The 27,131-nt window shown below is 34.4% G+C and overlaps 4 protein-coding genes across 6 annotated transcripts; 2 read left to right on the top strand and 2 right to left on the bottom strand.

The window, feature by feature from the left end:
- The first annotated feature begins 313 nt into the window (after positions 1 to 313).
- LOC123902197 (DEAD-box ATP-dependent RNA helicase 3, chloroplastic-like) lies at positions 314 to 4,977 on the top strand. Of its 2 annotated transcripts, none has more exons than XM_045951864.1 (7): positions 314 to 939; positions 1,645 to 1,775; positions 1,874 to 2,288; positions 2,603 to 2,701; positions 3,020 to 3,244; positions 3,844 to 4,361; positions 4,479 to 4,977. In XM_045951864.1, the coding sequence occupies exons 1-7, from the start codon at positions 589 to 591 to the stop codon at positions 4,561 to 4,563; spliced, it is 1,824 nt and encodes a 607-aa protein (XP_045807820.1). In that variant the 5' UTR covers positions 314 to 588; the 3' UTR covers positions 4,564 to 4,977. The 2 variants fall into 2 exon arrangements, with proteins under 2 accessions (XP_045807820.1, XP_045807821.1); XM_045951865.1 differs by having other exon boundaries at positions 498 to 939; positions 3,844 to 4,322; positions 4,476 to 4,977.
- Positions 4,978 to 5,590: 613 nt separating this feature from the next.
- On the bottom strand, positions 5,591 to 6,604 carry LOC123902198 (pentatricopeptide repeat-containing protein At4g38150-like). Its single transcript, XM_045951867.1, has one exon. It carries the CDS (start codon positions 6,538 to 6,540, stop codon positions 5,713 to 5,715), a length of 828 nt encoding a protein of 275 aa, XP_045807823.1. The 5' UTR covers positions 6,541 to 6,604; the 3' UTR covers positions 5,591 to 5,712.
- A 2,359-nt stretch (positions 6,605 to 8,963) lies between these two features.
- On the top strand, positions 8,964 to 22,886 carry LOC123902196 (paladin-like). 2 transcript variants are annotated; one of them, XM_045951863.1, is made up of 19 exons: positions 8,964 to 9,384; positions 9,473 to 9,604; positions 10,189 to 10,260; positions 10,484 to 10,554; positions 10,636 to 10,735; positions 10,826 to 10,924; positions 11,270 to 11,396; positions 13,163 to 13,296; positions 13,377 to 13,436; positions 13,688 to 13,923; positions 15,233 to 15,662; positions 16,864 to 17,187; positions 17,313 to 17,906; positions 17,998 to 18,171; positions 19,655 to 19,885; positions 19,973 to 20,256; positions 20,589 to 20,873; positions 21,382 to 21,504; positions 22,388 to 22,886. In XM_045951863.1, exons 1-19 carry the CDS (start codon positions 9,235 to 9,237, stop codon positions 22,518 to 22,520), a joined length of 3,759 nt encoding a protein of 1,252 aa, XP_045807819.1. In that variant the 5' UTR covers positions 8,964 to 9,234; the 3' UTR covers positions 22,521 to 22,886. The 2 variants fall into 2 exon arrangements, with proteins under 2 accessions (XP_045807819.1, XP_045807818.1); XM_045951862.1 differs by having other exon boundaries at positions 8,975 to 9,384; positions 19,655 to 20,256.
- A 907-nt stretch (positions 22,887 to 23,793) lies between these two features.
- Positions 23,794 to 26,446, bottom strand: LOC123902195 (mannan endo-1,4-beta-mannosidase 4-like). The gene is made up of 5 exons (XM_045951861.1): positions 26,083 to 26,446; positions 25,481 to 25,675; positions 24,899 to 25,021; positions 24,526 to 24,728; positions 23,794 to 24,387 (listed from the first exon to the last, which is right to left on the bottom strand). Exons 1-5 carry the CDS (start codon positions 26,422 to 26,424, stop codon positions 24,030 to 24,032), a joined length of 1,221 nt encoding a protein of 406 aa, XP_045807817.1. The 5' UTR covers positions 26,425 to 26,446; the 3' UTR covers positions 23,794 to 24,029.
- Between the last annotated feature and the right edge of the window lie 685 nt (positions 26,447 to 27,131).

Raw genomic sequence — 27,131 nt, 5'->3', positions numbered from 1 at the left:
CAAAATTACCCTGTGAGAAAATCACATATATATTTAAAAATTAATTATTTTATTATTTATATTTTATTAATTTTATTTTATGTATTTTAAAATATATTTTATAAAATAAATCATTAATTTTTTTTTCTTATCTTATCCTGCTGGTAACCCAGCTCAAATTCAGGATAAGAATTATAACTAGAGAGACAGGATAGGATAAGCTTCAGGATTAACTTATCATATCCTATTGTATCACCAAACACTGAATTGCGGCAGGATATGATACAATTATCATATCCTGTCTCTTATCCTGTGCACCAAACGGGCCCTTAAGGTTTTTATCTCCTTATCTTTATCAATTTAATAAAAAATTAGTAAAGAAGATAAGAAAAACAAAGCCATGTAAAATATCTCTAGAAATATCTGTGCATTAATCCAAACTTACACTAACCTCTAAGCTCACTCACTCACATTGTAATTAGTACACAGCCACACAAGAGCACATAGAAACAAAAACGTGGAAGTTTAAAAAGCCATAATTCACAACACTTCTAAACTGTGCGGCCTTATCTCCTTCTCCTTCCTTTGCCGCTCCCTCCCTTACCCAAAATGGCTTCTTCAATTACCGCTTCACTCGGAACAACTTCTTCCATAACCAAAACCCCATCTTCCTTTTCACTTCACAACACTTTCCGTCTCAATACCCTTCTCCGTCTTCGACCTAACCACAAAACTCCCACTGTTTCTTTCGTTATTTCTGCTATTGCCACCCCTAACACTCCCATCCTCACCACTCAAGAAGCTCTTAAAGGTTTGGGTTTCGATGACGCTAATGACCAAATTAGTCGTGTACCTGTTGCCGTTAGCAAGGACGAACTCGACATTTCCCAGCTCGGGTTTCCTTCCCAACTCGTCGACTCGCTCCAGAGGCGTGGAATTACCAGTCTTTTCCCCATTCAGGTATGGAACAGTTTTTATAGTTTTAATTTCAATTTCAATAACAATTGTGAACTTATAGCTTATTTTTACTAGCCCAGAGCTTATTTTGATAAGCTAAGAGCCCGTTTGGATTGACTTATTTTTGAGATTATGGGAAACAGCTTACGCAAATAAATAAGTTTTTATGTATTATTAAGCTTCAAGGTAGTTTACGGAAAAAACAGCTTATAAGGATAAAATTTTCGTCAGGAAAAACTTATGAATTAACATAAAAGTTTATTTATCTGCATAAACTATTTTCATAAGCTCAAAAATAAGCCAAACCCAAACAGACCCTAATTCAATTAGCTTGTAGCTGATAATTTTTTCCTTAATTTTATCCCTATCATCTTACCTGAAAAATTAAATATTAATTAACATTTTTTTTTTACTAAATATTACAAATTCAATTAGCTAGCATATCCACAACAAGCTAGCTTATAAGTTATTTGGTATAAGTTCATCCGCTATAAGCTATCTTATAAGCTATCCGTTATTTTTTGCCAAACAAAGCCCATTTGCCTATGGGAAAGTATAAATGAAATGTACTTTGCCTACTTTAATCCAAACATTGTTGTTGTTGTTGTTGTTGTTGTTGTTGTTATACAAATATGTCTTTACTGTGGTTCATTTGACTCTGGTGACTGGTTAAACTTCATGCAAATTTACCTTTTTCTTGTTGATTAGAGAGCTGTGTTGCTGCCTGCAATAGAAGGTAGAGATATCATTGCTCGCGCAAAGACTGGGACTGGAAAGACATTAGCATTTGGAATTCCAATTATCAAGGGTCTCATTGAGAATGAACAAAGCAATACGAGGTGATTCATTATTCGTGTATCATAATTCATAAAGCCTGTTTGTTAATGATAAACCTACATTATGTATATTGATGCATTTTGGTGTTCTTTTATCTCAGGCGGTTTGGTCGGCTTCCTAAAGTATTAGTTCTTGCACCTACTAGGGAGTTAGCAAAGCAGGTAGAGAAGGAGATAAAAGAATCTGCACCTTATCTAAACACGGTTTGTGTTTATGGTGGTGTTTCTTATGATATTCAAAAGAATGCGCTTTCACGTGGTGTTGATGTAGTGGTTGGAACACCTGGGAGACTAATTGACCTGATAAATGGGAGAAGCCTACAACTTAGTGAAATTCAGTATTTGGTACTTGATGAAGCCGATCAGATGCTTGCTGTTGGGTTTGAGGAGGATGTGGAATCAATTTTAGAAACAATCCCGTCTCAGAGGCAAATAATGCTTTTCTCTGCAACCATGCCGGGTTGGGTCAAGAAGTTGTCAAGAAAACATTTGAACAATCCAAAGACTATTGATTTGGTAAAATTGCTGTTACTTTTTAACTTTTATTGTCTCCAAATATACATCAAGTATAGTTGATTGAGTATTTGTTAGTTTATATATAGTGCAAGCTTAGATTGGCATGTGACAGTTTTCTGGGTAATGTGGTCATCTTATATTTCTCATTAGCTTGAGGTGGCACTGTGGTGTCGAACATCTCTTGATTGTGGCATTTTCTTCTAATTATTTGTTAAACAGCGGGAATTGTTCTCACTGATCTTTAAGTTATTGTAATTATGTGTTTTAATCCCCCACAAAATGGTTATGATGTCTTTCAATTTTATTCTTAATAGGTCGGTGACAGAGAAGAAAAGCTTGCTGAAGGGATCAAACTTTATGCTGTACCAGCCACTTCAATATCAAAGCGGAGAATTCTTTCTGGTCTTATAAGTGTAAGTTTGTTGTTATTTTCACAATCTTAGCTTGTTGGTTTATAATATCTACAGCAAGTTGCCAACTGTTTAAAGAAACTCCATGGTTTGACAGTCATGCATATTGAGCAAGTTTTTATCCTCATTTTGATGTTGAGATGTAGTTCATGTTGATTACCCCGACACAAACCTATGGCTGCCTATTCTCTAAGATTCATTTTTGTGTTGCAAGTTCCATATATATTAACTCTGTTGCATGTATACAAATGTCTTCAAGTTACTCTTGAATACAAGAGAAGGCTGTTCAATAATTTTGTTGTATGTTATCATGTCTTTCAGGCCTATGGAAAGGGTGGGAAGACTATTGTTTTCACAAGGACAAAAAGGGATGCTGATGAAATATCATATTCATTGACAAGTAGTATAGCTTCTAAAGCACTGCATGGTGATATCTCTCAGTATCAGAGAGAGAGAACATTGGATGGTTTTCGGCAAGGGAGATTCACAGTGCTTGTTGCTACTGATGTTGCTTCTCGTGGACTAGATATTCCCAATGTTGATTTGGTAAGTTCAAAATGATGTTTTTTTGGTCCATGTCAAAACATATTATCTTCACTCTCGGTCCTATGAAAATCTTCTTAAATTCTAGCAGTTTTTAAACTTTTATTATGCATTTTAATATATAATGCCAATTGAGGCTTTAGTAATAAATTATAACCCAACCTGTGGATTATTGTTATTTGGAACTTACGGTTTTAAATTCAAGATGCTGGTTTTAACTCGGTTGTTGAAATTTTAGTCTCTGCAAATTTTGGGTCTTGAGATATTGTTATCTCTCAGGTTACGTTAAGAATGTATGCTTATTCTGTATAAGGACTTCTCAACTCTTAATTTGGGTTGCCTGTTGTATGTAATTTGGATTGTCTGTTTTGATAAGGAGGAGATATTGGATGTTTCTACACCTGACCATATATTACCCAATATCTGTAACTGTGTGTTATTTAACCCGATTTAGCAATTATAATTTGTCATAAAATGTGTTTTGTGTAAACAGTACCTCGGTTAATTCTTTTGTAGCAATTTCAATTTTGCTTACCTAATACTGAATTGCTGTATGGTCTCAACATATTGAAAACCTTGTTGGCATTTCACTGTTTTTTCAGATTATACATTATGAACTTCCTGATGGTCCCGAGACTTTTGTACATCGCTCTGGTCGTACTGGACGTGCAGGAAAAGAGGGTGCTGCTGTTGTAATGTTCACCGCTAGCCAGAAAAGAACTGTTATATCCCTTGAGCGTGACGTAGGCTCCAGATTTGAATTTATTAGGCCACCGCCTATGGAAGATTTACCGGAATTACCCACCAGGCAAGTTGTTTCCACACTTGGTAGAGATAGAAGTAATCAGAGAGGTTATAGAACCGGTGGAGATGACTGGTCAAGTGGAGGTAGACGGTCAGGTGGGGATGACTGGTCAAGTGGAGGTAGACGGCCAGGTGGGGATGACTGGTCAACTGAAGGTAGACGATCAAACGGGTATTCGTCATCAAACAGATCTTCATCACCAAACAGGTATTCGTCATCAAACAGATCTTCATCATCAAACGGTTATTCGTCATCAAACAGATCTTCATCATCAAACGGTTATTCGTCATCAAACAGATCTTCACCACCAAACAGGTAACGAGACATAAGTTATATAGCAACTGTTTTACTCTTGTTTGGTAATTTTCTTTAAAATCTGTTTGCTTGATTTGGGTGTACGTATATCTCATGGCATCTGAATGTGCATTGCAGAGGTAATTATCGAGGGCCCTGTTTTAATTGTGGACAATCAGGGCATCGGGCATTGGACTGCCCCAATAAAGAAGACTTATTCTAGTTGGAACGCATTCAATTTTGGCGTCACCTTGTTCAATAATTGAGCTGCCTCCATTGTTTTCCTAAGTGGTTCAAGAAATTGAAAGGTGCTTTCCCCAAAAGAATTACAGAATCAAAGCTACTTTACAACATCTTTCCTATTTGATTATCTCAATTCTCCATAGAAGTTCCCGCATTTGATATCAGTTTATGTTCTCCTTGTTGTAAAATTGATTTATGGGTTGCATTGCGGCAGTGATATTCGGCCAGAACATTAACCATATGATGCTAATTTGTCTGTACAGCCGTTGTGTTTATCATGGGCTTGAACCTCTACGTTTCAGAAAAAAGACAGGAGTAGCTTTATAGAAAGAATATATTTCCAAATCACTCCATTGAAATAATAATATCACAGTATAAGTTTGTCTGTCCTGTATAATTTTCTTTCAAACATGCTTGTCAAAAATTCCAAAATTTACTAAAATGTGGTTTTTGTTCGTAATACTCCCTCTAGTCCTAATTATAAGAAAAAATTACTTTTTTTTTTTTTTGACTAAAGAAAAAATTACTTTTTAGATACATTCAAAGTTTGATAATATATCTAAAAAGTGGATATTCTCTTGTAATTAAGACCGGAGGGAGTACCAATTTACTATTCTATCCACATGGACCATGTGTTTATTTCAAAGTACGCTAATACATTTATGACAAAGTCAGTTTGTGAATGGATCACTACGGATCTCTTTGTGAATGGATCACTACGGATCTCTTTAGGTTTATTGAATAGTAATTGATGAAGTCAATTATTTCTCATAAGAAAAATTTGTATTCCCATAAAGACTAAAAGTCATTTTAAAATCTAATTAACTACTCCATTCATCCTTAATTATAAGCAAAAGTTATTCTCTCCATCCCAATATATAAGACCTCCTTTGATCAAAAGTTAAAAGTAGAGTTTTGCTTATAAATAAAGATAGACGGAGTATTATCTTACTTTTACCTTATTCATATGAAATTTATTTTATTTTCAAACAAAATAAATGTAAAAATACACCTGAAACTGTCATGTATTTATTAAAGAGAGAATGCTATAACTGGTCATGAAACAAAAACAAAATATTTCTTTGCCACCCCAAAATTACATACATAATCACAGACAATACATCTTAAGCTATTTTCCAAAGAGAATGCTTATGACAGTTCTAAAAACATGTCCTCTTTTGTTGCTAAGAACCTCCTTCACAGCCTTCTCATCAGGAACAAACCCCTTACCCTTCATTTCCTCCAGCAACTTCACAGCCTCATCCACCTTCTCCTCCCTAACCAATCCCTCAAAAACTACAGCATAAGTCTCAGCATTAGGCCTCATCCCTTTCTCCATCATCTCCAACACATACTTTTTCCCATCCTTCAAAAACTTACCATCACCAACAAGTCCCCTAATAAGAACAGCATAGGTATAAGCATTAGGACACACCCCAGAAGCAAGCATGCGCATGTAAGCTTTAAGAGCTTCCTTTGGCTGACCAGCATTGGCATAAGCTTCAACGATGGCCGTGTGCGCCACCACATCCGGCATCTGACCTTTATCTTTGATCTGACCGAAAAGTTCCAATGCTTCATGGGTTAAACCTTCTTTAGACAAAGCGTCGAACATCTTAGCTGCATGGTTTAATAGCCCATCACCGTTTCTCATTTTGTGGAAGATTTGTTGTAAGTCTTTTGGGTCTTTGGGTTCTTCTATTGCTGGTTTCTTGCTGAATGGGTCATAAGGAGGTGGGAGATTCTTTTCGGTTGGTTTAGTTGTGACGGTGTTTTCGTCGTCGGAGTCGGAGTCCGAGGGAGAGAAATTGATTTTGGTGTCTATGTTTTTATTGTTGGTGGTGGAGAATCTACTAGTACATTGGAGAAGGTTGGTGTTGAAGAAAGGTGAAGTGTTGGATTTGAAGGTGAAAATTAAAGCGCGAGATATTGCTGATCTTCTTGCATAGAAAGCCATTGATGCTACTCTCTTGTGTGCGTCTCAAGTGAAGTGGAACAATGAAAAGTGTATTATGATGCTGATGCGTCCTTCTAGAAAATTCCAAGGGTGGTGCCAAGTAAATTCTTTGGGCTGGGCTGTTTAGCCTACACACCTTACCATACGCCCCCTTCTTAATTGCTCGCAGTAAAAAACACGCTATCAAAAGATATCTTCGGAAAAAATTTATTTACATATCTTTCGATAACATATGAACTACTGAAAAATATCTTTCGATAAAATTTGTATTACCGGGAGATATCTCTAGGTAGATGGACGGATATGGGGGATTCTAATTAATTTATGGGCGAAAGAACAACCATCCTCAGATAATGTCTGACTCTAAATATTTCAAAACCTAAGAGCTACTTTTATTCCTCAAACATTTCTAATACTCCGATTCTATTCGGATGCACCATTTTTTTTATAGTGATGACTCGTGAGGGCCTAAGCCCAAATTCGGATGCCCATTCTAGACGAGATAAAACATGCAGTTTTCTCTAAATTTATGTGGAAAAAAAACAGTTCATTGACTAAGCTAGTAATTCAATGATTGAGGTCTATATTAGAACTTCCTTAAATTTTAAATTAACTTTGCTTATAGATTTGCTAATATCCATCAAAACTTCAGTATACTATTTTTTTTTCTATAAAAATTGTTGTATAACATGTTAGTACGTAAGTCCTAAGTCGTAATTCACCGTAACTAAAGAATTTTTTTAAAAATAATATATTCTAGGCATGCATATTACTAAGTGTATGTTTGGTTTCAATTTTGGAGTAGCCAGAATTGATTCTGGACATGTAGAATGGATTCTGACTTGTTTGGTTCCTCAAAAGTAGAATTGATTCTGCCTCCAGAATGGATTCTCCTTGAAGCTAGAAATTGTAGCTTCTCATTCTAGAATTGATTTTTACACTCAAATTCTTTGTTCAACTCACTTTTGTATGAATATATCCAAACATAAATCAATTCTATCAAACTCAATTCTATCAAAATCAATTCTGTCAAACTCAATTCTATCAAAATCAATTTTATCCACCGCAGAACCAAACACATACTAAATTATTGCAGTACTGAGTTCTTAGTGTTTCTAACAATTTTTTTTTTTATCAACTTTTGGGAGGACTATGATATTGTAACATCAGTTGTTTTAACTATACTTAAGTTATCTTACTTTATTAGTTTAAAGTGAATCGTTCATTTGTTTTTATTTTTTATTTTGCATAAGAATCGTTCATTATTTTTTTGGAACTAGAATTGATTAAAACCTCAAGTCTATTTTGTTTGGTAAACGTAGCTATCGTGATCCAGATTACTTCATATCTTGAATATGAAGTTTGATAATAATTTGTCAATCGCCATCAAACATTTTAATATATAATAAATATTATTCCTTGCGTAAATTTTTTTTATTCCAGCAATAATACTATTTCGTCTAAAAAACAAAAATACTAATATGATATGAAAATCTTTTTTTTTGGGGTCAAGTATGAAATGAAAATCTACACACCTACATTCAATATTCATTGGACCAAAAAAATACATTTATTATTATTCATTGCTTTGTGAAAAAAAAAAAAAACTCCAATCGAGCCTATCCAAATGGTGTTGTGCTGTGCTTCCGAAATCGAATAAAGAAGGAATATACTAGAATTATACGGGGTACTATATTGTAATATTTGAAGTGCCTCTCTACAAAAATAAAAATGTTTGGAAGTGTCTTTTCATAAAAAAAAGCATTTCAAATAATATTTATTATATACTGGCGGGCTATCAATTGAGTCGTACTTATAAAATATTTAAAGTCTTTTGTTTATTTCTAATATCTTAGTGACTAAATTCATACTTTAATTGTGAAATTTTGAGTTAGAACCTATACGACTGAATATCAGTGTTCGTGCAACTATCAATTGTGTTGTATTTATGAAACATTACAATGAAGTCTATTATTGGTTTTTTTAAAGTAATTTAGTAGTATTTCAACAAGTGAGGAAATTTAATTTCAAACATGATCCCTTAATACTTGAATGAAATCCATTTTTTAAAACTAATGTACCATTCACGTTAAACTTAATAGACTAATACTTCAAGATAGGTGGAGAAGTAAAAAACTCAAACCTAACAATTTTAGTATATTTTTGTTTTGTTCCCTAGTGGTTAGAAATTCTATATTATAAATGGGACGACCGTGGTTCGAACCCCCAACCCATACATATATAAATAATGTAATGTTCTGCCAACTGAGTTAAGTTAACGGGACACAATTTCAGTATATTTATCGATTGAGTCTGCATAAAAAAAAGTAAATAATAAATAAATAATTAACTAATTAATTTTTTTTGAATCAAACTAATTAATTATTAATTAATTAATAAAATAAAGACTTCAAACAATAATTTGAATTATACTATTGGACTTGAGGAAGGGTCCAATGGAAAACGAAAAAATACTGATAAACCAGTGCAAATTTTCGACTACGAATAAGAATCAAATAAATAAAAAAAATTACATTACAGCAAAGAAAGAAGACAAAAAAAAGTGGAAGGTAATCGAAAACAGAATCGTGAGAATCATTGGAGAAGAAGAAGAATAAGCTGTTAAACTCTCTTAAGCTATTCTTCAGTGTTGCAGAAACGTGAAAATCTTATCAGAAATCGGAATCGGAAAAGATGTCGATTCCGAAAGAACCAGAAGAAGTAATGAAGTTAAGAGGAGGATCGGTACTCGGAAAGAAAACCATTCTTAAAAGCGACCATTTCCCCGGTTGCCAGAACAAACGGTTACGTCCTAACATCGACGGAGCTCCCAATTATCGTCAGGTTTTCTCTCTTTTCATCTTCCACCACTCAGATTTTATCACTTTCGCTTCTTTAATAATCCTTTTTCATGTTAACGATTATTTTATAGGCTGATTCGTTACATGTTCACGGTGTTGCGATTCCAACAATTGATGGAATCAGAAATGTTCTTAAGCACATTGGTGCTCAAACTGAAGGGAAGAAAGTTCATGTTCTTTGGATTAGTCTTCGCGAAGAACCGGTATTGTTAATTTCTTATGCTTTTTGTGCTTAACTCTGATGATTTGATGATATTATTTTGTATCATATTCATTTCTATGTTATTTTGTGGTTTTTGGCTTTGAATTTTAGGTTTTGAATATTTATGCTATGTAAATGAATTGAAATTTTGATTGTAATTATCATTTATTGAGATATTTGTGTCCAAGTGTCTCATTGGAATTATGTCTTTGGATTCAGCATAGACTGTATCAAAATTAATTTTACATGTTAAATGCGAAATTTGTCGTACTGAAATATTCGGTTGCTTGTTTGGCTAGAAGTGCGATAACGTGCTATAATGCGTTTCGTTGAAAAAACTTGTACTAACTTACTTTTACACGAAACTTGCTTTTAGAGTGCAAATGTTTTGCCACAGTAAGTAACCAAAATTCGAGCTCAATTTTAACCTAACCAATGTTATAAAATTGAGTTCGTTCAATATCACACTGTCAGGCACTCATCTGAAAATACATGTGTGTTTCATTTTAGCTATGCATATGATGATCGATGCTTGAGTAAAATTCCCCTTAGTTTCTCTTCTAAATTTTTCACTCTCAAATTCAGGTTGTGTACATTAATGGGCGCCCCTTTGTTTTGCGTGATGTGGAGAGACCATTCTCCAATCTTGAGTATACGGTATGCTATTGTGGAATTCTTGTTGCTTTAATTTGGTATATTCTTTCCTCTTTCAGCCCTGTGATTTCGAGGAGTTAAGTTTTGGTTCCGAGCTGGATGTCAACCTAATGCGACCCTTGATACTGTTGGATTAATGTATTTCAGTTGAATTGAACTCGTTAACTTTTCCACAACTGAAATTTGTTTGGGTTTTATTTTTTTTTTGCATTTTGTATGCGATCAGGGAATTAATAGGGAAAGAGTTGAACAAATGGAAGCTCGTTTGAAAGAAGACATTCTGAATGAAGCTGCAAGGTATATCCGTGGTTCCTTTCAGTTTTTATCCCTAATCTTTATTTCCCAACAAACAATCTTAATTTCAAAATGGCATAACAGATATGGAAATAAGATTCTTGTGACTGATGAACTTCCAGATGGTCAGATGGTGGACCAATGGGAATCAGTGTCATGTAATTCTGTGAAGACACCACTAGAGGTATGGGGGAAACTTGTCTGTAGTGGGTGTGTTAGGCTATTCAGCCAGTTTTCTGAACAAAATGCAGCAAAGTTGTTTTTTTGGCTGTAGGTGTACGAGGAATTGCAAGTGGAAGGATATTTTGTTGATTATGAACGTGTTCCAGTAACTGATGAAAAATCCCCAAAGGAACAGGATTTTGATATTTTGGTAAGTTCGGTACTTTTAAATATTTCTTTTAATAAAAGCTACTGAATGAGATAACTTTGCTAGATAAATGTGCTTGATCCTGATTTCATTCTGTTTGTTATTCTCTACCATTTTTAGTGCTATTATCCGAATATAGATTCTCTGGATCAAAGGGTTGTATGATGCATTATACTAGTATCATTCTTTATTGTCTTGTCTGTGAGCTTCTGATGAACATTGCAAAAATGTTAAAATGCATTTTAGATTTTATTTGGTACATTACAGAATTTATCATACACTGAGAACTCATTCAGTTTCCTGAAATCACTGGCTTCAAATCTTAGATATCCTTCATGTTCATTTTAGGTTCATAAAATTTCACAAGCTGATGTAAATACAGAGATAATTTTTAATTGTCAAATGGGGCGTGGACGAACAACAACCGGAATGGTCATTGCGACTTTGATTTATCTTAATCGAATTGGAGCTTCTGGTACGTATTTTATTTTATGTGAATTTTTTCTATATAGACTTCCTTTATTTCATTTGTTCATTTCATATTATATATATATGCCATTGTTCATTCTGCAATTTGAACTCAAGCAAATGATTTCTTGCAATTCAGCATTTGATGTTAAGTATATCATTCCCTGTTTAATGATTTAAAAACGAAATAATTCTGATGCACTTTGCTACACCAATACCGTAGAGATGTCCAAGCATTCCAGTATTTTGTTAAAATAAAATGTCAATAGCCTTTTCAGTTTGTGTAGCAATTTTATTTCTCAAGCAGACATTAGCCGGTTTGTCCTTTCTGTATTTGGTATGTGTACCTGGTTTTGTTTTAATTTATTAGTTTAGTAGAAAAGATCAGCTGATTATTTCCCAGGCTTCTTTTAAAAATGTACAACTATGGAAATACAAAATTTTAGCTATTTTCTTGATGGATCTCTAAATAATATGATGAATATAACATTATGTAAGGAATGAAGAAGGAAAATAAAGCTTTTATTAATAATATGGAAGGTTCGTTACAGATCGAAAATGTCATAAAAGAAGGAAACAAACTATCAGCAAATGCTAACAGTCCTGTAAGCACTGAGTGAGTGACCCCACCCAAAATAACTGAATTCTAGGATAAAGATAATTATTCTCTGACTCCACTATATATAACCATCCATCACATGCTTTTCCTTCACTCCTGAGCCACGTCATCATTCACATTCCCCTTGCTTTTCTTTCTTTGATAAACTCTCCATACTCTTGGTTTGGGCCCTATCTCAAGGCCCACTTCATTTTGATCCACATTCCTATCATTTCTCAAGCGTGTATTTCTTTTTCATGTTACCTCTAGGTTACAGGGTCTGTGTCTAGCTAATGGCCATGTATGTATGAACAAGGCTAACATATGACCAGAGAGCACTTACCTATTATTTTAGTAGAAGCTCAGCTGATTATTTCTCTAATTTCTTGTAAAAATGTATAATTATGGAAATACAGCCTTTTAGGTCTTTTAAAGGGTGTATTTCTTTTTCATATATTTCCTCTAGGTTACAGGGTTTGTGTCTAGCTAATGACCACAAGATTGTAATCTTCATCAGCATATGTATCAACATGTATAACATATGACCATAGAGCACTTAACTATTATGAAAGTGAGAAAAACCCCAGATACACAATCCTTACCCATGCATACACAATACATTAGTTAAGACTAGAATTGAGCATCGATGGGCTGGACTAGAATAATATGTTAAGACTATTTGTTTAAAACCCTTACCCATGCATACACAATACATTAGTTCAAACTGTGTAAACAAAATGGGATTACTGGGGTATGTATTGAATGACCATTGTTTAATTCGAAAGATAGTTGAGCTTATGCTCAATGATACTGAATCTCTTTAATAATTTAGATACATTTATGTTTACTCCATAATTCAGTTTAGACCATAGGGTTACCAGTTGAATACCCATCAACAAAATGTTTGAATTTATCTTCTAGCCAACCCTGTTTCTCGAGTTAGATATTGTTGTGCTGACAAGCTTGCTTCTTTTTGGTTTTAGTCGCTCAGGCTTCACTTGGTGAGATTTCATTAGTGAAAATTTTGGTCATTGCGAACTGGATCTTTCTAGTTTTAGAATTTTTTTAGGCTTTATTTATTTGTTTCCCTTCATGGGTTTGGGTCTTTGTCCCCCCATGTTTCTGTTTTTTCTTTTTCTTTCTTCAATATATTTCTGATTTATAAAAAATTATAGGGATTCCAAGAAACAACTCAGTTGGTACAATTTCACAATGTCTGACTAATGTCCCAGACCACATGCCTAATTCAGAGGAGGCAATTCGTAGGGGAGAATATACGGTCATAAGAAGCTTGATTCGTGTGTTAGAGGTATTCGTACAAGCTTTAATATTTCATTTAGATGATACAAAATATGTTCCATTTGTCCTAACAAGTTTACTTGCTTCCAGGGTGGTGTTGAGGGGAAAAAACAAGTGGACAAAGTCATTGACAAGTGTGCTTCAATGCAGGTATGAGGTATCTATTTTGATTCTCCTAAGGAAGCACTTCTAAGAAGGGGCGGCCTCGGTACCCTGAGTGAGGATTAGTCTCACATCTTAAGGGTGTGCGGATACCTCACTAGAACAAAAAAAGAAGAAAATAACCCCTTGGTTGTTTAGACTGCTTCCTAGATGTTGCGAATTCCTTTTCCTTGTATGTAGAAGTTGGATTTTTATACATTAACTGAAGATGCATCATTTAATCCTTGTTGCTTTTCCAGAACTTACGTGAAGCAATTGCCACTTATCGGAATAGTATTCTGCGGCAACCGGATGAGATGAAAAGGGAGGCATCACTTTCTTTTTTTGTGGAGTACTTGGAGAGATACTACTTTTTGATATGTTTTGCTGTATACATACATTCAGAAATGGCTGCACTCCAAGCTATGTCTGCTAGTCATAGTAGTTTTGCTGACTGGATGAGAGCTAGGCCAGAGCTCTACAGCATTATTCGCAGGTTGCTTCTTTTTTCCCTCCCAATAATTGGTGTATAGTTTAAGTTTTTTAAGTTATTTTGATAAAGTTTCCTTTCATTAGGCCCTATTGGGTCAAACTGGTGATGACTAGTGAATAGTTTCCTGCCATGTATACCTAGCATTAAAAAGTTGAACTACATTAATGTTGCAGAGATTGCATCTACTTTGAGGCACAATGTTTTGTTCAGTATGAGGTCCCAGTTTCCGTTGTATCTTTCCATCGCCACTGTTAGTAAAGAAATCTATGATGTCAATATTGGTTAGGCTCAAAAGTTTTATTAATCAACTGAATCATACCACCAAGGATTTTGTATGTGCTAGTGTGGTTCTCAGATCCCCATTAACTTTTCTTAGTGAAGAGCTATTGATTTGTGATGATGCATAGTATTTGGCAAGTTGAAAAGCTTATTGATTGGCTGAAAGTTACCCTTTAAGGATTCCAGTGCTAAGTTGGCCCTAAAGAAGGCCTTGGGCTAGGAACTTTTATAGGAAAATTTGAACCAGGTCTGGACAAAATCTCGTTTTTTATCCATGTCTGCCACCCAAAATCTTACCTGACTTATTCCAAAAAACAAATTACATTCTCAATCCATCTATGTTACTTCGAAATAGATGTTATATTCCCTAATCCATCAAAATTAACATGATACTTTTCAGTTTTTATCTAAGAATGCGGTCTCCTTGTTGTCAACTCTGTTTAATATTGACGTTGAGTGATGGAACATTCTTTGTAGTAGATCATTAATGGTCAGGTACACAAATCTATAAGAGAAGTTGGTGGGAAATTATGGTCAGTGTAACGGTGTAAACATTTTTAAGCATAAGGACAAACTTGACACCAAAAAAAGATAAAGGACTACATCGGCACAAAATTATGATAAAGGATTCCCATATACAATTTTGCCAATTTTTATATATTGGGACTTTATGCTATAGCCTTTATATTATTTTTCCCAAGAAAACAACGGGCTACTTTTTTCTATCCATATTGTGGCTTGATATCAATTATCTGGAAAGAGGCTGAGGGACTTTTGCATATAGTTTAGAGATTTTCTTGGTCAATATTTACTGAAAACTCCCAGATATATAGTGCGCGTTTGTATTATGGTCTTTTGCTTATAATCTAGTTTTTCCCCTCATCCTTAATTACTTTCTTAAATAATTTCCCCCTTCATATAATTGGATAACTATTCACCAATGGGGTTTCTGATTTGGTTGAATTGTTGATCGTATGATCGTTAAAAATTTACTTGCATAATTTATTTCCTTTGCCGCTTATTTTCATTGCAGGTTGCTGAGGAGAGACCCAATGGGTGCACTCGGATATTCCAGTTTGAAACCATCACTAAAGAAGATAGCTGAATCTACTGATGGCCGCCCTTCTGAGATGGGCGTGGTTGCTGCCTTGAGAAATGGCGAGGTACTTGGCAGTCAAACTGTTCTGAAAAGTGATCATTGCCCAGGATGTCAAAATCCAAGATTGCCCGAAAGAGTGGAAGGTGCACCTAATTTCAGAGAAGTTCCTGGCTTTCCAGTTTATGGAGTTGCAAATCCAACCATCGATGGTATTCGTTCTGTCCTTCGCAGGATTGGTAGCTCGAAAGGTGGACGCCCGGTACTTTGGCATAATATGAGAGAAGAACCTGTTATTTACATCAATGGGAAACCATTTGTTCTCCGTGAAGTTGAAAGACCGTACAAAAACATGCGGGAATACACGGTAAAATTACTGAATCTTTGGTATCTCTTCAATATATTTTTAAGTTGAGAAAGGGGTGTTCTTAACCAGGTATTGAATTCAGAACAGATTGTTTTTCATCTGGTTTGTATTCCACCGCTTCATATATCACCAATCGGCCTTTCATGTTTTTTATGTAGTATATCAATAGGATGTCACAACTAGTTGTACTGTTAGAATAGAAGGCACCATCCTCCAAAAGAAGGTACTAGTATAATTGGGAAATAGAGTGTATTTAGATAAGTGGCATAATTTAGTGGGTATTGGTAGCCTTTCTCATAATTCTTGTCTAGAAAATATCACTGGCATGGAGATCATGTGTGTTTAGTGTTTACTGTGCTGGTTTTTAGTTTTTTGGTGTGTCAAGAGTTCAACATTGGATGAGATATGAAATTAATGCGTTTATAAGTGGTGGGTATTCCTCACCTTACAAGCTGGTTTTGTAAGGATGAGTTAGGCCCAACCCAAATTCTAAGATCGTATTAGAGCCTATCCATGATCCGTTGGACCATCTGCTATTGAGCCACTCAAGTTACGCTCTAGATGTTCAGTCTTGGGCGTGAAGAGGGGTGTGTTAAGAGTCTCGCATTGGATGAGAAATGACCTGACTATGTGTTTTTAAGTGGTGGATAATCCTCATTTACAAATCGGTTTTGTAAGGATGAGTAAGGTCCCACCCAAATTCTAAGATGGCGTTTCCACCAAAGACGTGATTATGTCATTACAATACTATCTTCTGGCCCCTTTTCCTTGTAGTGAGTACAAGACAATTTCATTGGTGATAATATTATGTTAGATAAAACTTCAAAACTTATAATCCATAGTTTGGATCTATGGGGTGTGTTAAGAGTCCCACATTGAATGAGATATGGTCTGCATATGTGTTTATAAGTGGTGGGTCACAAGCCAATTTTGGTAAGGATGACTTAGGCCCAACCCAAATTTTAAGATGGTGTCTCCACCAAAGACGTGATTATCATAACAATACTATCTTCTAGCCCTCTTTGCCTTGTAGCGAGTACATGATAATTTCATCGGTGATGTTATGTTAGATAAAACTTCAAAACTTATAATCCATGGTTTGGATGTATGCTTTTCTCGTAATTCTCGTTCCCTTTTGATGTCTTTCTGAATTATATGGCAGTTCGGACTTTTATGCCAATTGTTTGTATTTGGCTTGTAGGGAATTGGTCGCGAAAGGGTGGAGAAAATGGAAGCCCGATTAAAAGAAGATATCCTAAGGGAAGCTGAGCAGTATGACAATGCCATAATGGTTATTCATGAAACAGATGATGGGCAGATATATGATGCTTGGGAGCAAGTAACCTCTAATGTAATTCAAACCCCACTTGAAGTTTTTAAAAGCCTGGAGGCTGATGGATATCCCATAAAGTATGCACGTGTGCCCATCACAGATGGAAAAGCTCCTAAAAGTTCTGATTTTGACACAATGGCTTTTAATATTGCTTCTGCTACAAAGAACACTGCTTTTGTTTTCAATTGTCAGGTAGTTCCTTAATCCTTCACCTCTTCTGTGGTATTCTTTAAGGATATATTTCTATATTTTGTATTGACTATTGTCTCTTTTTTTCCTTTTCATCTCTTACTGCTAACGCCTCATTCATATATCAGATGGGTAGGGGCAGAACAACCACAGGTACCGTCATAGCTTGCCTTGTGAAACTTCGAATTGATTATGGGAGGCCTATTAAAATACTGGGAGATAATGTAACCCAGGAAGAAGTGGACGGGGGTTCCTCAGATGGAGATGAAGTTGGGAGTTATATCACTGCCCCCAATAATTTGCAAATAAAGACAAATGAGAAACAAAAGCACATTTTTGGTATAAACGACATCCTTTTGTTATGGAAGATAACAGCATTTTTTGATAATGGGGTGGAGTGCCGGGAGGCTTTAGATGGTATTATTGATAGATGTTCTGCACTTCAAAACATTCGCCAAGCTGTTCTAGAATATAGAAAAGTATTCAATCAGCAACATGTTGAGCCAAGGGTAAGGAGGGTGGCATTAAATCGTGGTGCTGAGTACTTGGAACGGTATTTCCGTCTTATTGCTTTTGCAGCATATCTTGGAAGTGAAGCGTTCGATGGGTTTTGTGGAGGAGAATCCAAAGTGTCATTTAAGAATTGGTTGCATCAGAGACCGGAGGTGCAGGCTATGAAATGGAGCATAAGACTGAGACCGGGGCGATTTTTCACTGTCCCTGTAAATGTCTTTTTTACTTAAAGTTATTTGCCCCCATCCCCATCGCTTAACATAATATTAAACTCAAGCTAACTGTCAACTTTAATTGTAGGAAGAGTTGAGAGCACCGCAAGAGTCTCAACATGGAGATGCAGTGATGGAAGCATTTGTTAAGGGCCGGAGTGGTTCAGTTCTGGGAAAAGGCTCCATACTAAAAATGTATTTCTTTCCTGGTCAGAGAACTTCCAGCCACATACAAATACACGGCGCGCCACATGTTTACAAGGTAAGCTTACATATGAAACAACTATAGAAAATAACTATTGTGAAATTTGTAATCCAGAGGGTAAGGCTACACATCCAATGGAGACCTACATGATCATCCATTTGTAGGTAGAATTGGCATCTTTCATGTGTTTTATGGTCTAAGTTTATTTGCTGAAGAGCCTTGTTTTCAAACCTTGATTGTAGATGTGCTTCTGTTATTTGTTATCTTGCAATCGGATCATTTTATATTTCTGTCATTCATTTTCTTATTGGATTTAGATGTTTTGATACTTGTTACTTCTTTCATCCCATAATATATGACCTATTTGACCATTTCACAATGATTAAGAAAAATGTATTAATGAAATAGAGAGAATATAACTTTTACTATATTATCCTTATCAAGTATTGGTGTATTTATTATTGTCATAAATGCAAATAGAAGATATTGAATTGAGAGTGGTGTATACTACCTCCGGTCCTAAATATAAGAAAAAGTTGAGTCAACAAAAGTTGATGTTATCTACAACCATAGACATCGATTTTTGTTGACTCGGCATTTTCTTATATTTAGGACCGGAGGGAGTATTAGTTAGAGGGTACAATTGGAAAAATATAATTAATGTGACTTTGAAAATTGGTCAATTATTATGGGGCAGAGAGAGTATTAAGTATTCTTTCCGATTGTAGAGTCGTAAATCTTTTATTCTTTATTAAACTTGAATTGTTTTGTACTTATAAGTTATATCAACATGCAAGCATGTAATTTATATTTTCACGTCTTTTATCAAGATATGTGGTAGCTTTACCATGATGCAACAAAAACATTGGTTTAGGATGTGGAATAGATAAGGGATATCTGTGTCCAAATGCTGGTTTCACGTTTTTAAAACTCTAAAATTTGCCATATTAACCAGTCTTTTGGGATAGTGGATTGGGAACAGCATAGACTTACTCAAAATTGGATTGAAGCAACTATAGATTTATTTTTATCATTGTAAATGTAAATTCATATTCATAAATTTATGTTTCTAATAACTATTTCTTTTCTGTTTCAATCGAAACATTTGTAATACTATCATATTATTTGTACATGTACATTCACTGTCTTACTATTATACATAAACCTCTGTCATGCCGATTTTCTTTACCACCTGGGCTGTGATTCTCTACATTTCTTTCATATATATACCCTTACGATTGGAGGCTTCCTCCTTACTTTTGTCTTTTAGTTTTTCAATATTGTACTATGGCTATATTTAGTGTGTGCAAACACACAAATTTTTTTATTTAAAGAAAGTAACCACTAACATTTGAAAACCAGTGAGGAAGTCAAATGTTAAAATCTAATTACAATATGCTAACAATAGGTAGCTTGAGGTTTTGATGTGGTTTTGATGACTTGTTCTTTGTGTGTGCTTGGATGTGCATGTCTCATATATATATTCTGGTATGGTGATTTTGGGAAATTATATTCTGCCTAAAAGCTTTTTTTCCCCTAGGTTGATCAATACTCCGTGTATTGCATGGCAACTCCAACCATTGCTGGTGCTAAGGAGATGCTAAAATATCTGGGTGCTAATCCTAAATCAAAAGCCTCAGCTGCTCGAAAAGTAATTTTGACTGATCTGAGAGAGGAAGCAGTTGTCTATATCAAGGGTACTCCCTTTGTCTTGAGGGAGTTAAACAAACCCTATGATACACTCAAGCATGTGGGAATCACCGGTCCTGTGGTGTGTCATTTTTCTTGTACTATTATGTATCTATACGAACATGTCACAAAATCCACTGTGATACAATTCTTGTTAACTGCAATGCAGGTGGAACACATGGAAGCACGGTTGAAAGAAGATATAATAGCTGAGATTAGACAGTCTGGTGGTCTGATGCTGTTTCACCGTGAAGAATATAACCCTTCAACAAGTCAGTCTAATGTTGTTGGATACTGGGAAAACATTTTGGTAGACGATGTGAAAACAACTGTAGAAGTTTATTCTGCTCTAAAGGATGAGGGGTACGATATTGTCTATCGTAGGATACCGTTAACGAGGGAGAGAGATGCTTTGGCCTCTGATGTTGATGCAATACAGTGCTGTAAAGATGAGTAAGTATTCCTATTTCCTACAAGGAAGTAATGTGTTTCATAAAGTTTACTGGTTTTTTTTTTATTTCTGTGCTGTACCTATAGATACATTAGCCAAGGTATGCTTGTGAGTAATTTAGGGATCTTGCTTTCTCTCCAAGATGAAATTGTTTTTATTCTTGTGGGTTAGGGACACTAGAGGCAATAGTGGCATAAACATTGCTGTTGACACATTTCACGGGCATCTGTTAACGTTCTGTAACTTCTGTTTAGAAACAGTATATTCATTATTTAATCTTTTGAAACAATTCTTTGACTATAATAATATACTTCTAAACTCTTGCTTTTTGTAGCTCTGCAGAGAGTTATCTTTTTGTATCACACACTGGTTTTGGTGGAGTTGCATATGCAATGGCCATTATCTGTATTAGACTCGGTGCAGAAGCAAACTTTGCATCCACAGTCCCGCAGCCATTGCTTAGTCCTCAGCAATATGCAGTGACTGAAGAGAACTTTCCTGCTCGAGCTTCTAATGAAGTGGCACTCAAGATGGGTGACTATCGTGACATTTTGAGCCTTACAAGAGTCCTCATACATGGTCCCCAAAGCAAAGCAGATGTTGACATTGTTATTGACAGGTTATCAACTAAACTTTGATCATAAAGCTTTTCTAAGCATATGATATTAACTTAAATAAACATGTTTATTATCAAAGTTGATGCAGTATTATGTTCTCTCGGATGTAGAAACACATACTGTTGGAATTAATAGTATTCTTCATGCCCAAAACAATGCAGATGTTGGCACTGTTATTGACAGGTTATCAACCAAAGTTCGATCATAAAGCTTTGCTAACTACATGATATTTAACTTTAAGAAACATGATCATTATCAAAGTGGACACAGTGATTCTGTATTATCTGATGTAGGAATGTAATAGTTGAAAACAATAGTATTCTCCATGTCTTTTCTATTTTCTTGGGCTGAAAAGGAACTTTCAGTGCCCTACCTTTTTTACCTTTGCAAGTATTCTTTGGTGGTTATGAAATTAGTAAATTGTGCATCATTTTACTGAGGGAAATTTGATATGGCAACATAGCATAATTTTATTTTTATTGGAGGTACTGAATTTTCTTTGTTCAACAGATGTGCGGGTGCAGGGCATCTACGAGATGATATTCTTTATTATTGTAAAGAATTTGAGAAGTTTACTGATGGTGATGATGAGGAACGTGCGTATCTTATGGACATGGGTATCAAGGCTTTGAGGTATTGTTTGCTTTCAACTGAAACACTCGTTTTCTAGTTATATTTTTCCTTTTCCTTTTAAGTCCTTAAAAGTTATGTGGAGAATGGGTCACACTACCTTCGTCGACGCTGGTAGCTATTTATACATAAGGTGGGGACTCTGGGATTAATCAAGGGTAGTGTTTTTTTCAAGTCAATCAATAGTGCTGTTAGACTTGATACAGCTATTAAATTATTTTTAGCCGAATCTAGAAAATTAACGAGAACATATTATGAAATGACTAATATAAGCCTTCTTGAAGAAAAATATAATATATGCTAACTATGCCACATTTAAACAATGTTGGGTTAATGAATTTTTTGAACATCATCAGCATGATTAAGATTACCGTGTAGGAATTACTAGTTAAGGAATTAAAAAAATGATTTTTTTTAAAAAAAATTGGAATGTACAACCATCTGCATAATATGTTAACTAAGTTAAGGAATTACTAGTAGTACCTTGTAGGAATTACTAGTTAAGGAATTTTTTGAACATCATCTGTATGATTAATCCTTTGGTTTCAATAAAACTTTTTTTTTTGGATAAGCAAATGTTAATTAATAATTAGTTGTTTGGTTAGTATTTTCCAATAAAACTCTATATTGTTGATTTGATTCCTTATTCATTGCTTTATGACACTTTTTAGCATAATCTGAAGTTTTTATCATGATAATTTTGAATGCTTGATATAGTTTTGCTCGAATCCAATACTAGTTTTTGTAAGATGTTTATTTCATAATACTTTCAACCATATGTATATCGTTATATCTACACGTCGGCAGTCGGTGAATGACGGCTTTTATATTTTATTGCATGTTAATGTCGGCGGGTGCAACCATTGATGTATCACCTTGTTTGCAGGCGGTATTTTTTCCTTATCACATTCAGATCTTACCTTTACTGCACCTCTCCGTCCAATATGGAGTTTGCTGCATGGATGGATGCAAGACCCGAACTTGGTCATCTATGTAACAATCTTAGAATTGATAAATAATGTAGTTAGCAATGGTGATAGTTTTGTCAATGTATAGTTGGCACTTGCTGTTGCAGTTTGTAATATACATCCTCTCTTTCCCCATCCTCGCTCAATACCGTAAAATGCAGCAGGATCGTGGTAGCTAGCGAACTTCTCGCTCGTAGGCAAAAGCCATGGTATACCTCAGTCAGCTTCTTGCATTCTACCCTGTATGTTATGAGAAGTTGGCTCTGACATCAGTACATACAGTACATAACTGTTGGAGGAGCAACATTTGCTTGCTTCCGGCACTCGCTCACCCATCGGTCAAACTGTTTTGGGACGTTGAATATCTCTTATTGTATTCCTATTTCATTGAGATTGTGTAGTGCATTAGTTTAATTATGATGTTCTCTGTCTTTGATTACTAGCTTCAATCCATCAATCTGTAGAATGATTCTACCCAAGAACATGGGTATGATTGTCCATGAGGAAGTTTTCAGTTATGGTCAATTTAAATAGTATGACACCCTGTAGAAGTTCAGTTATGGGTATATGACTGAAAAATACGTACCCTGTTTTTTTCTTCTTTCTATTATTATAAATATAAATACCCCTTTATCGTTTGTGAAGAAACCCACCTTTTTATATAATTAAGTTCAAATTCATTGTGACACATTAAGTTTTGTAATAAATTGATTCTTTAAGTCAAATTACATTCATGATAACCCTTTTTAAATTTAATTCCATTAAAAAAAAGTTTATGTGGTTGTTTAATGTTTGATGTGAAAGGTTTAAACGTGCTTGACACAATATGATTACTTACACATTTTCTTCTTTCAAAATTTTAATTTAATTTGACAAATAAAAATATCATCAACAATATCATAAATTAAAATATTAAATGATTGATTGATTTTATTTCAACTAAGGTTGAATAATGTACCTATGAATTTCATTTTTGAAAGCAGTAAATTTGAACATTTCACTTTAGCATTAAACAGTCACATAAAACACTTTTTAGTGGAGTTGGATGAAAAAAGAGAAACGGTGCAGTCTGCAGATATCTCTTCAAATATTTACTTAATGCAATTTGAATGGATGTCTCCGTAGAAAAGTACTTTTACACCATTGGTGCATGAAAATTAATATCTTTTGTGCTACAAAATTATTTATTAAAATAAAATTCTGCCATTTATAAATAGATACAATTTATAGTATATAAAATAAAAATCACATATCCATCATTGATTTAAGAAAGTGGTTTAGATGGAAATTGAACTTTAAACCTTATGCACATAAACATCATATTGTACCACTGATCATTGCTTCATACCAAAATATTTTTAAAAAGTTGACAATACATACCTAATATTGTAGGACCTAAACATTGTGAGACCCGATGCCGTAGCCAACTTTACATATTTGGCTCGCGCCAGGCCGGATGACAATATATTACGTCATGCTCAATTTTTTATGGACAAGGAAACTAATTTTTTTTCATTAAAAAAGAGGAAATGGAAAGGTTGGGAATAATTTTCTGCATTTCTAGGATTTGATACTGGACATCTTTATAGATTGTTGTTTGATGATTTCAATAGTTGAAGGACTATTCTCAAAAATGACTTCATAGCCATCTCCATACCTATCCAATCCTTGAGGCATGAGTTGCCAGAAAATCCCACCTGCACATGAGCCTCCACCAGTAGCACTTGTAGATATGGCTTCATATATTTTCTTAAAGTAATTGTCTCTTTTATAAATGCTATATCCAGGCGATTTTGAAGATTTTGCAAACTCTGCTATAATAAGGGGTTTTCCTAAAACATTATTTGAGTCCTCAATATGACCTTCTATCCATTTCTCAACAAATGCATTTTCAGTTGTCTCGTCCGAGCCTGGTAACCTGCATCGTTCATAATACCGACGGTGTGAAAAACTTTTTCAGACGTGTATCCAATTAAATCATATATATCAAACAGTTAAACTCATGGGACTATATGTTATTAGCCTAAAAACAAAATTGAGTTTATGTAGGATTTACCATTGATCAGGGTATATATGAATGGTGGCAAAATCAATTTCAGGAATTTGATTGTTGGAGATAAAATCAGTACCAACTTGAGTAGAATTGGGATTGAACAGCTTTTGAGACGTTGTTTCACCGTAGAAACCTTCAAGTCCTATTTCGAGCAAATGGTTGCTATCAATGGATTTCACATAAGCTGCCATCTCACTAACCCAATTCTACAATAATTAATGTAAATTATGTGTCATAGATTCATAATAATTAATGATAATAATTCTGCACGGAGTTTAGGATTTATCAAAATTTAATTTGCATTTTATAATTCTGTACACATGTTATGTTAGGGTTGAGAAAGACACATGCAAAAAGAATGAAAAATTAAAAGGACCTGAATTGATTTTCCGGAAGTGTCATTTTCATAACGAGGTTGATTAATAAGTTCCCAAGCAAAAATAGTTGGATCATCTTTGTATAACAACCCATTTATGGTGTTCTTTCTTGTCAACATAGTCTGCAATTAATCCATCCAAAAATAACATTAACTTAATTTATATTTATAAGATATAGGATAGGATTAACTTGTTCAAAAAAAGATATAGGATTAAGAGTTCTTCTTTTTGCGTCCCGAATCTTTCACGCGTCATTCACCTTCCAATTTTACTCCTCGCAACATAAGATATCAGTGTGTAAATAGCAAAAAATAGAAAGAAAAAAAAAACAGTTCGGATCCTAGGATGTGAATTGTTTTTTTCTCTTCATATTTTTCTCTCACACCATTCATTCGTCCTCTATTTTATAAGGTTTGCTTTGCATCCTAGGATGTGAATTGTTTTTTTCTCTTCATATTTTACGCCCCTAAGTTCGCCACTTAAATAATAAGAAGAGTATTTTTTTTTAATTTTCAAAGGCGCGCAAGAACAAATTGGAGGCGCGAAAAGAAAAACTCTAGGATTAAAGAATTGGTCGGTACCTTAACATGGTTTTTGTAGTACTGCTTAACAACAGGGTGAGTGAAAAAGTCATCTTCACTTATGATATTTTCACCACGTTGTCTTGCCCACTCAACATATTTACTTTTACCTCCAAAAGTTTTCCAATTATTCACCAAGCTTAGAATAAGCTGCACTCCATGTTTCCCTGCCTCTGATATCAAGAAATCCAATCCCTACTTATGCATGCAAATATTCAACCAAAAATATTGAGTAAGTAAATACAAAATGATGTAAAACACATATAGTGGAATAAACACATTTCAAAATATGTCAAAATAGGAGGCGCATGCAAAAAAAAGAGTCAAAATAGTGGAATAAAAGGTTTTGTAGCTCCTCTTATACGGGTCTTTGTTCTTCTTGTGCGAGGACCTGTTTATTATTAATAATATATTTTGCCGTTCAAAAAAAAAAGTCAAAAAAGAGAACAATTTTCAAATTGACATTTTGACTCTTCTGAAAAGAGTTTAAAAGGTTATGTATATAAATGATTGCGGTTTACAAAAAAAAAAAACCATCATAAAAGGTTTTAAAATTAAACTAGTTACTAATTACTACTATATATAAGAATAAGAAACATTACCTGAAAGACATTTTCTTCATAAGAAGCAGGAGAAACCTGAAGGGCTTTATAATCACCTCCATCATTGAAAGCCCATGTTCTTGCTACATTTAAACCAAGTTGTGAAGCTTGTACCAAAGTGGTACATACCTTGGACCTTGTATTTGGAGTATCAGCTGCCATGGTCATTAACCAATAAGCATTGAATCCATTCACATAATGTGGCTTCCCATTCAAAATAAATTGAGTACCATTTCTTTGAACAAAACTTCCATCAACATGAGCTTTATGGGTGTACCCATTTTTAACAATAGCAAAAGCCACCATGAAACACACCATTACCAAAAATAAGTGCACTCCCATGATTTTGTTTTCAATCACAATAAACAAAAATACAAATTTAATTTAATTATTGGGCTAATTAATATGATTTTTAATTTTGTTACGATGTGCTTTTTAATTTTAACAGTAATAAAAAGCACATCTGTTAAAATTAAAAATCACATTTTAACAAAATCTTGCAATTCAATTTTTTTTCCTAAAGCACAATTGTTAAAGTTAGTGAGGTTTCTCTTAAAATAAATCTTGTAATTCAATCCCTTTTCTTTCATACAAAAGCCACAACCCTCATGGCTCATGCAAGCCATGTCAAGCCATAGGCCCTTTGATTTCAATGGAGGGGAGAATGAGATAGACATTCAAAGGAGGAGAAATAGAAAATATTGTTTTCTCTCATCCATTCAATTACTTGTTATTAGTTTGTTCTTTTCCATAAAAAATAATAGAGGAGAAAGAGAAGAGAGAAAAAAGGAGAGAAAGAAGGGAAGAAGACCATAAATAGATTGGAAAGCACACAATTTTGGGCATGATTTAATTTGTTGTTTTGCAAGCATGATTTAAGGTGTAGTTTTTTTTTTTTTTTTAATATATGATATGTTTTTCAATCGAAAGTTATATAGGGGATATTAAACCTAACCATGTAAAAACAAACAATCTATAAGGGTAATACAAAACAACTAAAAAGGCATGAAACCACAATAACTCAATCTGATGCAAATCACACAAATTGC

The sequence above is a fragment of the Trifolium pratense genome, linkage group LG1 (assembly GCF_020283565.1).
Source record: "Trifolium pratense cultivar HEN17-A07 linkage group LG1, ARS_RC_1.1, whole genome shotgun sequence".
Taxonomy (NCBI): Eukaryota; Viridiplantae; Streptophyta; class Magnoliopsida; order Fabales; family Fabaceae; genus Trifolium; species Trifolium pratense.
Note: the sequence above shows the minus strand (reverse complement) of the source record. Positions and strands in the feature narration are given on the sequence as shown.